General features: G+C 43.0%; 1 protein-coding gene across 3 annotated transcripts in view; it reads left to right on the forward strand.

Moving 5' to 3' along the window:
* MCC (MCC regulator of WNT signaling pathway) overlaps window positions 1-12,685 on the forward strand; it is a gene marked incomplete at its 5' end in the record, with an annotated part of 423,545 nt that overhangs the window by 305,989 nt on the left and 104,871 nt on the right. For all 3 annotated transcript variants that reach the window (XM_082375453.1, XM_082375455.1, XM_082375454.1), the window contains one exon: window positions 6,743-6,856. In XM_082375453.1, the coding sequence (XP_082231579.1) occupies window positions 6,743-6,856 (114 nt within the window). The remainder of the gene's footprint in view (window positions 1-6,742; window positions 6,857-12,685) is intronic.

Below are 12,685 nucleotides of genomic sequence, written 5' to 3' on the forward strand. Positions count from 1 at the left end.
TGTGCTTAGCCCAAGTGCCTGGTACCCGTTAAACATTCAGCAAATGGTAACTATTAATGTTATGACTTACTACTATCGAGTTGCCTGGAATTCTTAAAATATTCCCAAAGCTTGGCACTGGGGTTGTGTCCTTTCTTCTGCGGGACTCTGTAGCTGATTGAATTAGGTAAAGTGTAGAAAGCACTTAGTGCAGAACCTGTCAAGAGTGTGTGTTCAGCATATAGTGGGTTAATTAATGTTATTTTTAAATAAATATTTTTAAGTCTCTAAAAAGAAAAGAATATGTGTTCAGTAAAGGTTAGTTGCCCTTATTTCTTCCCCTTTAAGGAAGAGAACAGTTCACTAAGTGGAAGAAGTTGGCACTCCCCATTGTCTCACTCAAATATGAGCAAGAACTATGTTGTATACCTTGCATCTGGAGGGCAAGTGGCCCACTTAGAAGGACAGGATGGGCATTCCCATCATCACTGGTGGGAGGGAAATAGAGGCACCCTGGCAGTGAATGGCCTACAGGAGCATCTCAGGTAGCCAGACCAAGTAAAGAGAGAGAAAGAACAAGCACAGTTTGCTCTGAGTGAGCTTACCTGCCAACAAAGCGGAAAAGGCCAGCTCAGCCATCTCACCATGGTCTCATCTCTCTATGGTCTCTGGATGGAGACTTGGGGATGAACTCATTCCTCTGTTTCAGGTGTGGCTGTGGAAGCCTTTGGTCCCTTTGAAGGCAGTGCTGTAAAAGAGCAGACCCAAGTCCCAGAAAGATGAGTAAAATGGTGGGCCTAGAATTTGGCAGCCTCGATTCTGGTTCTGGACCCCTTCAACAGCTGTGGCCCTTGGGAAGAGTACTTGTTCCTCAGCACACTGGGAATCATAGCCTCCCTGTAGGGCACGGAGGTGTGGTGTGATGGAGACCCAGTGGGATAATGCATAGGAGGGTGCCAAGTGATCAGGAAAGCACCGGCATCTGTTCCATTGTTTTTATTGCCAGTAGTAACAAGATAAAGAAGCATCTTATAACCGTTAGTACACAGTGGTGCTCCTGGGGGCTCATTAGAGTCATTGGGCTGCTGGCTTAAAAGGGCATCCTAAGAAGTGTGAAGCCCTTTGTCTCATGGCTAATGGGTAACAGGAAGCACATCTATCCACATAGCCCAGGAGCCAACCACCAGGAGAGACCGTCACAAAGGCACTGCTTGCTCCTCACCCGGGCTCCCGGCAGCTGGACACCTTATCTCTCAGAGGCTTCGCAAGCTTGTCTTTACAGCCAGCTGAACTGTGAAATATTAGTCAAGTAATGTTTCATCCAAAAATAACCACCATTTTGACAGTTGTCTTGAAGCCAAATTTCCAGGTGGTTTACTTTCCTTTGGATACGCACTGTAAAATGAATGTGAAGCCGGGCTCAAAACAGCCTAGGGAATTAGTATCTTTTATCTCCAGAAATATGAGGTATGCATGGATTTATATCCTTCATGTGCTAGGCCCAAAGTTGTATTAGGAAGTGTCATGGTCCCATCCCAACATTGCTGAGGCCTTGGGTTAAAATTTCACAGAGAATTAAGAGCCCTGACAGTGAGCTCCTTAAGCCTTGGGACTTCTGCTGAAGTCCCAAGGCTTAAGGCCTCTCATTCCTGTGCTGTTAACCACCAGGAAGTGTGCTGCTCCAAGACAGGACTGTGTTACTTCCTCATCTGAATGTACCTCTCACTACCTATAGTGAGGCTTCATCTGAGAAGGTTGTTGACTTGAAACTTGCTGACTTAAAACCTGGCTGGGAAAGAGGAAATGCACATTGTTGAATGCTTACTTGGTTTCAGACACTATGCTGGTCATTTTATGGATGGCCATCTCATTTTGCCTTTATGACAGCAAAAAAACCCATTTATAAAAATACCAGTTAAATCAACTGTCCAAAGACAAATCCCTAACAAGTATCATAAATGAGATATGAACCCAGGTTTATCTGATTCTTTATAAATTAGGCTTAGATCAACTTCATTTGCCAGAGTATCACAACATAATAGTGGTCTATACAGCGGAGGTCTGTTCTTGCTATTCTATTACAGAAGTCTGGAGTTAGGCAGTCCAAAGCTAGTAGGGTGGCTCTACAGAGTTGTTAGGAATTCAGGCACCTTCCACTCCCTACAGTGTGGACCTCATCTTTCTGAAGCAAGATAGCTGCTGGAGCTCCATCCATCACATTAATATACCAAGCAGCAAGGCTGGAGGAAGAGAAAAACAGCATGACCTCCCTCAAAAAGATTTTCCCAGAACTTCCACATATTTTTGCTTCTGTCTCCTTGGCTAGAACTTTGTCACATGGCTACACCTAGCTCCAGCTGCAAGGGAGGCTGGGAACTGGGATATTTCAGCTGAGCAGTAGTCTGACCAACGAAAAATCGAGGTCTTGTTCCTGAGCATGAAGAGAAAAGTGTGTTTGGGAAGAGACCAGCACAGACTGCAAACGTCATATATTTTCTTTCTCTTTGGTTAGTGAAACATCTTTTAATGGTACTTTGAGGTTCATGTGTCTGAAGCTCTGACTCAAGGTAGAGGCCATTTCAGAAGCCAGAATATAAGTAAAGAGATCCTGAAAAATGATGCAAATATAATTTTTCTATTATAGATAGTTGACAGTTTTGGTTGCTGTGGTAAATTTTTCTTTCCAGTATTTAAACCCACTGTCACTCCTTTTAAAAATTACCTGGGGGGCTTCCCTGGTGGCGCAGTGGTTGAGAATCTGCCTGCTAATGCAGGGGACACGGGTTTGAGCCCTGGTCTGGGAAGATCCCACATGCCGCGGAGCAATTAGGCCCGTGAGCCACAGCTACTGAGCCTGTGCGTCTGGAGCCTGTGCTCCGCAACAAGAGAGGCCACGATAGTGAGAGGCCCACGCACTGCGATGAAGAGTGGCCCCCGCTTGCCGCAACTAGAGAAAGCCCTAGCACAGAAAAACGAAGACCCAACATGGCAATCAATCAATCAATCAATAAATCTTTAAAAAAAAAAAAAATTACCCGGAAAGACCTGTATTCTCTTATTTTTTTAATGCTGGGCTTGACACAGGTCTACACAGTTTCTGTCATAATACTTGTAGCATTGCTCGAAAACTCTCTAGCTATTGAATTTGCAGGGATACCACCAGGTCTGCCAGAATGAGGGGGGTGAAACCCCAAAAGAAGGAGATCCAGTCAGCTGTTGAGTACTGGGTGATTGACAAGGTGGAGCAGAGGAGCTCTGGAGATGAAGCTGGCAGGGAGTGTCTACTCTTCCTTGCGGTGAGAACAGGACTCATCCCGTGCTCAGTTGTGGGGATGAGAGAGGGGTCGGTCAGCCACATTCTCAGCAACACATCTTGCAACTTGTGGGCAAACTTCTTTCCACACTGCACCTCCCAACCTCTGTAGTTAGCTTCTGCTGAGTACTTGTCAGTGACACTAAGGAACAAGTGGATACTGCACCTGGTTTTTAAAGTTTTACCTTCTATCAGAATTGCTGGTGGACAGGGAAAGAAGATGCAGCAGGGAAAGATAATAACCGTTTACGGTTTTTATGCTACAGCCTTCACCTGCAGAAAACACTATGACAACTCTTGTTTCTTTAATACAAAAGCCTCTTTCTCTTTAAAAAAAAAAAAAAAGTATTAAACAGGAAAGCATCCCAGAAGAGTTTGAAACCACCCAAAGGCCACCACCAAAAAGTTAGAATGCCAACTTTCCAGTTTATTTTTCTGTTACATATTCATTATTTTTATAATCAGAGGCAAACATTTTAAGTAAAGTTTTCATCCACAGGAAAAAAAACCCTGAAAATCACTGTCACATACAACACTGCATAGTGAGGAAGGGGCATGGTGGCCTTGGTTCTGATGCTAGGCTCTCCATGGGACCTGGAGTGAGCAGGTCAATCTCCGGGTTTCAGTCCTCACTCACAGATGTGGAAGTGGGAGGTGCCACATGCCGAGGGCCTTTCCTCCACTCAGACATCTGTGGTTATGACACTTGACACCGTCTGCAAAACTTGGGGGCATCACAGAGCTGGCGTCTAGTCCAGATGGTTCTTAGTTTGGAGTTCATAGATAGATTCCGGGGTGTGTCATCATCTTAATTAGGCGGAACACATGCGTAAGCACCAAGTTTATACTCTCCTCTAGGAGAAGGGCCCATCACATTCATGAGATTCTTAAGGAATCTTCAAATTAAGAACAACTGAGGGACTTCCCTGGTGGCGCAGTGGTTAACAATCCTCCTGCCAATGCAGGGGACACGGGTTCGAGCCCTGGTCCGGGAAGATCCCACATGCCGTGGATCAACTAAGCCCGTGAGCCACACCTACTGAGCCTGTGCTCTAGAGCCCACGAGCCACAACCACTGAGCCCGCAAGCCACAACTACTGAAGCCTGCGCGCCTGGAGCCCGTGCTCCGCAGCAAGAGAAGCCACCGCAGTGAGAAGCCCATGCGCCGCAACAAAGAGTAGCCCCCGCTTGCCGCAACTAGAGAAAGCCCGCGCGCAGCAGCGAAGACCCAACACAGCCAAAAATAAATAAAAATAAAATTAATTCAAAAAAAAGAAAAACTGATCAATTCTTATTTGATAGATAGGCATCTTCTATCCAGGGAAGCGAAGGGACTTGCCCCACAAGCACATCTGATGGATCCTTTGGCAATCCGGAGTGCTGGTGTTATCGTCTCTCAGCCCAGGGCTGTCCTCCACAGGATGTGACCCAGCCTGGACCCCTCTGCCCTGTACTGTGATGGAAATAACCACTCTGTGTGTCTCCCCATCTGGCCCAGTTCATGAGGTCAGTATGGAGTGTATAGTCTCTGTCAGCTTTTCCCCCGAATTCTCCCCCAACCCCTGCAGGCAGCCCTTTCCCCCAGAAGTAGGAGGGGAGATGGATGAGAGAGGAAGCATGTCTAGGCTCTCATAGTTGGGATCCTTGTATCTGCTCCTATATATCTTAAAGAACATGTCTGCTCTCCATGTATTTCATCCTTCCTGTCAGAGGTGAGGTGGTGGGTCTTCTCCCAAGACCGCACATAATAGCATAGCAGACCACAGTGTCTGTCGCTAAAGGAGCATTCTCAGATTGACAGTTCAGAGGCAGAAGGGGCAACCCAGCTATGTAAAGGAGTGAATTTGTGTCCCTCTCCCCACGCTGGGAGCAAAACTGCCTCCAAAAAATTGTACAGTGGAAACACTGTGGTATTTGTGCTGAGAATTCATCACAGAAACCCTGTATCTGAAACCCAAAGTGACCTTTTCTGAGTGGCCCTAGCCCTACATGAGAAGGCAAATACCACCAGATTGCCTGAAATTTCCTTTTTTAAATTTCAAGCATTCCTGATTTCAAATCATCTATTGGTCTGTTGGTTTGCAGCCCCGATGCAGTTAAGTGAAGTCACAGTCACTGCTGTGATAGTCTCACAAACAACCGCTTTGAAACCCTAGCCCCTGCCCTATGTCTCCTTCTCGCCTACTCACCCTCCCCCAAGCCTCCCAACCTCCACGCAGCATGGAGGGGCAGCGTGCAGAAAAGAGCATCTTTCTAAACCTGAAATTAAAATCTTCAAAGTGGAGTTGTGTGCCGCTGCACTGTGTCCATCTTGAAAGATCAAATTTATTTACACCTTACTTTACATCCTCTTGGCAGAAGCTATACAGAAACCCTATAAAGAGGGAGGGTTTGCTCTGATTCGCATCACTCACCCAGGTGTCATGTGGGATTCAGCTCAGGGATGGTCTGAGCTCCACCTGGGATTGACAGTGAAGACAGCGAAGTAGTGACTCAGAGGGCAAGGAAGGCTGGAAGGTGCTGCTCCAGGAGCCGTGGTTGAACAGATGTTAAGGATGGTCCCAGCCATCCACCTGCAAAGCCACAGCGGGCACATGTGTGGTAGGCATGTGTGCATCCCGGGCTCCATGTGCAGAACCTGAAAGCTGAGCGGGTTGAGATCCTGGAAGTGCGTGATGCGCTTGTTAATCTGCTGAAGAATGTTCTTTCTTGCTCCGCTTACCCTGAGAGAGTTGGCTGGGGAAAGGTAGAGCGATGGATTCTTGGTTTCTCTCGCCATAGCATAATTTATCAGAGTCCCGGTTCTGCTTCTGAGAGGCCTGCTTGCACAGAAGAAGCATCTGGTCGATCTAGTCTGTCTGGGGAACAATGAAGAAGGAAGAGCTGGCAAGAAAATTAATGCGTCAACTTGAGGAGGAGAACGTCGGAAACAATGAGCTCTCCCATTTTTTTTTTTTCTTAATACTCAGCCCTTTGGTCTGTCTGGACATGCGGCAGTATGGGTGATTGAATTGAAAAAAATTGAATTGCCCCATTCAACTCGCATATTTTCCCAAAGGTAAAAGCTAATTTGGTCCTGCCTTTTCCTTGCTTCTTGAGAATCAGGCAGTCCACACCAGCTCTTAATCTCCTCCTTGCTGAGTAACTTGGAGAAAGCCCTTAGAATGAGCAGCTTTCCTCTCTATTTTTATTAGACCATCCAAAATTAGGTCCTACTGCCCACACATAATAGTGTTCTCCCTGTTACATTTAGGGTGACCAGATAATCCAGCTTGCCTGTGACACACCTGATTTCTGTCCATTGTCCCCTGAGGTTAATATCACCCAAGGTGTCCCATTGTAGATGATACCTATTTTTATGTGATCACACTAATTACCGGAAATGAAGGGAAGGAAATGAGTTTCTGCCGAAGGGTCTAACCTTGTGCTGCTTTCTTCCTGTCACTGCAGCTTCACTTGGCAGCCCTGGCATCACTCAAGGGAGATATAGTGGAGCTTAATAAACGTCTGCAGCAAACGGAGCGGGAACGGGACCTTCTGGAGAAGAAATTGGCCAAGGCACAGGTAAGGGATCTGGAAAGGTTTTTTTTTTACGGTGAAACAGATATAGAAATCTCCACAAAACAGATGACGGTTTGATGAGCAGACCTCCTCATGACCACTGTCTAGGTCAAGAATTAGAACCTGACAGTCATCCCAGAAGTCCCTCCTTATGTCCCATCCCAATCCCACTTTTCCTCCCCACATGACTTTTTTTTTTTAAATATTATTTATTTATTTATTTTTATATTTATTTTTGGCTGTGTTGGGTCTTCGTTTCTGTGCGAGGGCTTTCTCTAGTTGTGGCCAGCGGGGGCCGCTCTTCATCGCGGTGCGCGGGCCTCTCACTGTCGCGGCCTCTCTTGTTGCGGAGCACAGGCTCCAGACGCGCAGGCTCAGTAGTTGTGGCTCACGGGGCCTAGTTGCTCCGCGGCATGTGGGATCTTCCCAGACCAGGGCTTGAACCCGTGTCGCCTGCATTGGCAGGCAGATTCTCAACCACTGCGCCACCAGGGAAGCCCCCCACATGACTTTTATAGTCATATTTCCTGTTTCTTTACGGTTTATCGCTGGAGTTTGTGTGTCCCTAGACAGTGGAGTTTTGTCTTGCCTGTTTAAAAAGTACGTGTTTCCTTTGAATCTCTTAAACCACAGGTTTTCCCTCCGTTCTTTATTGGCTTTATACTTAGTCTTTTAAAAGCTGGCCATTTGACCTATGGAGTTTCCCACAGTCCAGATGTTTCTGATTGTTCACCCAATGTGCAGTTCAGCGTGTTCCTCTGTCCCCTGTATTTCCTGCAGAATGGCCCTGGATCCAGAGGACCAGTCAGATTCATGGCCAGTCCCTCTGGCAAGACTGTAGAGGGTATTTGTTTTTCCACTGGGAAGCACATAGTATCTGGTTGTCTTGCCTTCTGAGATGTTAGCAGCTATCTTGATACTCAATGCCCAAGTTCACTGATTCATCAAGACTTTACAAAATCATGATATTTTAGTTCTACCATTTCTTTCTCAGTTATTAATTGAAGTGCTTTTATAGAGACATTTCCCATCATCTATGATTTATTGAAACAATGGTATAATTCACAGAGGAAAAGCAGAATCATTGCTTCATTCTTTTGATTCATTTAACATTTTTCAAGGTAATGAATTATTTATGATCCTCTGAAAGTGCCCAATTATTTTTTAAAATATTATGAACTTAGGGATTTAAACATATTTGGGTTTCAGTCCTTTGTAATTATTTTCCTTGTAGAAACTCAAAGTATACTATCTTCGGCCAGTAAGAACCTCTTCAAGTTGGCTCCTGAGTCTTTTGACATGAGCCTAGTACTTACTCCAGGCTCATCTAGTACATTTCTCACTCCAAACCTGGAATTAAGCATTCTCCGTGTAGCCTTGGTTTTTCTCTGTAGAAAATGGTATTTCAAGACTGCAATCTGGGTGCTAAGGGTGCTTATTGCTTCTAGGTTGGTCATTATTTTTAGGCCTCTTTTATAAACATAGTCAGGAAATTATTTACTTATTTATTTATCTACATATGTATGTATTTATACATTTTAAGATAAAATACCTTAGGAGCTCATAATAATTTCTCCAATTTAACTTCAGACTACAGGATTCTTTTACTTAGCTTCTGTATTTTGTTTGTATATCCTTTCTTTCACACTAAAAATCTTGGTTCTGAAGTTTACAGAGGATGATTGGATAAGAATATTCCATAATTACTCGTTTGCTTCATTCCATATTATATACAATCAGTCTCAAAATAATAACATTAATACTATCATAACAAATACAGTTACTGAGAAGAATTTTTTTAAGTTTTTTTTTTCATTATGCTTTCCTCATTCCCCCAGTCTTTTGCAACTGTACTATATCCACACTGCCTGACCCTATGGCCATTACATCTTAGACTTTCTCCTTTTAGTCCTCATTTAGTCTTCTACAAGTAAATTATATATTTCATGTTTACCATGGTCTTTATGTCAATGTCCCTCTGTTTGTTTGTTTAATGCCTGAAGCTATTTTCTAGTAGATTTCCTCAGGGAGGACTCATGGGAATAATCTTCACCAGCTTTCTGCTTGTTAATAATAATGTGTCTCTGCCCTTCATACTTGAAAGGCATTCTTGCTGGCTATAAAACCCTTGACTCATCTTTTCTTTACTTGAATATGTTTCTTTATTCTATTTTGGCAAAGAGTGTTGCTCTCAAAGTCTGTTAATAATACAACTTTCTTTCTCTCTCTCTCTCTCTCTCTCTCTCTCTTTCTTTTCTTTCTTTCTTCCTCCCTTCTTTCCTTCCTTCCTTCCTTCCAGTAATTTTACTAGAGTAACTCTTAATCATTCTGGTTTGATATTCTCATGTTTGCTGTGTTTTCTTTTGATTATATTTTGTAATCTTTTTTAATTTCAGAGAAGTTTTTTCTAATTATAGTGTTTAATATTAGTTTTGTTCCCTTGCCTTTTCTTTTTCTTCAAGGATGCTTATTATTTATATCTTAGATCTTCTTTGCCTGTCTTCAGTATCTGTCACTATCTCAAATCCTTTATATCTCTCCCTTTTTACCTTGTTTTTCCTGTTCTCCATCTTCTGTTTTTCTTAGGCCTTATATGTTGTATTTATCCCCTCCTGTGTGCCTTCTGGCTTAGTTATATATTTCTGCATTTTTATTTTATTTCTTTTGTGTGTGTGTGTTCTATTACCTTCTTTCTGAGTTTTTCTAATTTTGAATTATGTTCTTCCATGTTTTATGTCATTTCATCTTTTTAAATCTTTTAGCTTATTTTGAAATAGTAGTCTGTTGTTTGGGACTTTTTGTGGGGAGAGAGGTTCTCTATTTTGTGACATGCTTTCATGGTTTATAGGGATGTTATTCTGCTCTTTTTTTCATTCTACTTTCGTGTAACTTTATGTGGGATTTGCCCTCAATACTGTTCTGTTTTTCATTTTTATGTGAAAAATAGTTTCTTTGAACTTTTAGGAGGCAGAGTTGAACATGGCCTTTTTAAGTTCATAGAGCTTCCTTGTATTCACGAATATGGCAACCTGCTTTCTGACACATCATGGCTCTGTTCCCCTCACCTGCTTCTATCTCGATCTGGTCTTTCCTTTGTCTCTATTACCCCATCCTGTTCAATTTTGATCCTACTCCCAGCAGTTTCTCCTCCTGGGCAGGAGTCCTAGGGCCAGTCTTGAAAGTTCATAGGGACTAGCTGCCTTAGCCCCTTCAGATCTTACTGTGGGCCCCTTGCTCACTCACTCTTGGCTCAGGCAAAACCCCTCCCAGTTGGCCCTCCTCACTTTCCTGTGTATACTTACTGGCTGTTCTGGGGTTTTCCAGTTCTCGGGTCCCTCAGCCTTGTTTCTTCCCTCTGCTTCTGCCCACACAGACACCATTTAGGTCTTGTGGATGCTGTTGGTTTGTCCCTACCTGCTTCTGTTTTGTTGTTCAGGAGGATACCTTATCTCTAAGCATTTGGTTTTGATGTGTAGGTTCTCTATATTTGTGTGGGAATTCAGAGAGATTAAAAGAACGAGGCTGCTACAGTCATCGGTCTAGAATGACCTATGGCAGGTTTTGAAAACTCATGTCTCATAATCTTAGACTGTTCGAGTAGAGAGGAGAGACCCTTTGTACTTGAGATCATCTACTTCCACATTTGACAGGCAATCCAGAGAGGTTAACTTGCTTACCCAAGGTCAAATGAGCAGCCAGCCCCAGAGCCAAGACAAGGCTACCAGTGTTCTTTCCTCATACAGGATGTTACAGAGACAGAAATTTTCAATTTTTACTTGGATGAAAACTTAATATTTTCCTTCTGATTATAGAAGTAACAAAAATGTGATAGAAAAAACTGGAAAGACAGCATTATAATATTTATAGTGGACTGGTGAATTAAAACTTTTTAAAATGTTTTGTTGTTGTTTCTTAAGGTGTTTTTTGAGAAAGTAGTTATTTTTGCATTAAAGAAAAAATAGAATGGTGTTAAGCTGGTGTAAAGCCAGCCATTGTTAGTAGTCCTTATTGGTGAGAATTTTTTTTTTTTTAGGAAAAAGAAATTGTGAGTGCTTTTAACTGGAAGCTGGCATGTACCCCAGTCTTGGATTTTAAAAGATGACCAGGAAGGTTTTTGTTAAAATTTAAGTCTCAAAGACAGAGCAGCTTGTGCAGAGGATGATAAGAGGAGAATGGGAAACTTTTTGTCTCCTATGTTAGGGATTGATTCAGCTCCCTTTTGACTTAACTTATGGTCAAGATAATCTCATGTAATAGTTTTGTTGGCTGGTTTTACCCCTGATGGTTACATCACAGTACCATTAGTTGACTCTCTTGCTTGTATACTTACAGTAAATATACTTAAAAATTACTCTTCCTTTCACTGGAAATATCTTCCCAATTCAGATACTGGGACCCAGGAAAGAACATGAAGAAAAAGGTTAGTCTTGCCAGGCTTATTCCTTTTATAAAGATGAGATTTATGCAAGAAAAATTAAGAACAAGGAAGTGTCTGTGCCGTGCTTTCTGTGTTACACGCCTTGGTAAGTGATTCGTGTTTGAGGCTTTACCAGATGGTGGAAGAGCAAGTTTGTGTATAAATGTGTAGTCTGTGGCTTTAGTAAGTTTTACCAGCTCTCTAAATATTACAGAGCTATGATTGAAATGTAAAATATAAATGGTGCTTTTGTTCATCAGAAATAATCAAAGAGAGCTTCATAATCTGTTGAGTAATTATTAATGGTGATACTAGAACTAGTTGAATAAAAGAAGGCTCATTATACATGGGCAAAAGTCGGTGGAGTTTTAATAGTGATGGGAAGGGAAGAGCTAAGTAAAGGACCCCCCAATACCAATGTGATGGGGAAGGCAAAGTGCTTCTGTATTTGTATTCTACTGCTGTGTAACAAGTTGCCCCAAACTTACTGGCTTAAAACAACACACATTTATTATCTTACACATTTATTATCTCCTGTGCATCAGGGTCCCAGGCATGGCTTAACTAGGTCCTCTGCAAGTTTGCAGTCAAGGTGTGGGCAGAGCTGCACGCTCGTCTGGACACTCAACAGGGAGAGAGTTCACCTCCAGGCTCACTCACGTCATTAGCAGAATTTCTCTGTGGTTGTAGAATTCATGGCAGCTTGCTTCCTCAAAGCCAGCAATGGAGAGAAAGATTCTAGAATAAATCTTCTGGCAAGACAGTCTTATATAATGTAATGCAATTATGGGAGAGACATCCCATCACCTTTGCCACATTGTGTTAGTTAAAGGCAGTCTCACGTCCCACCCAGATTCAGTGAGATGGTAATCACACAAAGGAGACACAGGGATCATATGGTCACCTTAGAGTCTGTCCATCACAGCTTCCTGGGGGATCTGATTAACAGTGCCTATACCAATAGTGATGATCACCACACTTCTTTAGCTCTGTTCTGTGCCAAGCAGTATAGCAAGCATTCCGCATGCTTTATCTCACTGAGTTCTCATAATGACCTGTGTTGAGAATACCTTAACATTCCCATCTACAAATGAAGAAATTGTGAGGTTTAGGGAATTTGAATATCTTGCCTGAGATTATGGAGCTAGAAAGCACCTAAAGTCAGGGTATGAATCTAGGTTTCCTGGGAATCCATAGCTGTACTAATCCTGTATTGATTTTTAAGCTGCCCAGGCTGCCCTGGGGATCTCAAAGAGGGTGGGGAATAGGGCACAGGTTAATTTGGTTTAAGTATCTACCCTCCCAAATCAAACAGGTGCTCAGACCCGCACATGCGATTTGCACCAACACTAAACACCTTCTTGGGGAAAAGCCTGGTGGGAAAGTGGCAAAGGTTATATACGGTACTGATTTGA

This window comes from Balaenoptera borealis (genome assembly GCF_965194805.1).
Source record: "Balaenoptera borealis genome assembly, chromosome: 2".
NCBI lineage: Eukaryota > Metazoa > Chordata > Mammalia > Artiodactyla > Balaenopteridae > Balaenoptera > Balaenoptera borealis.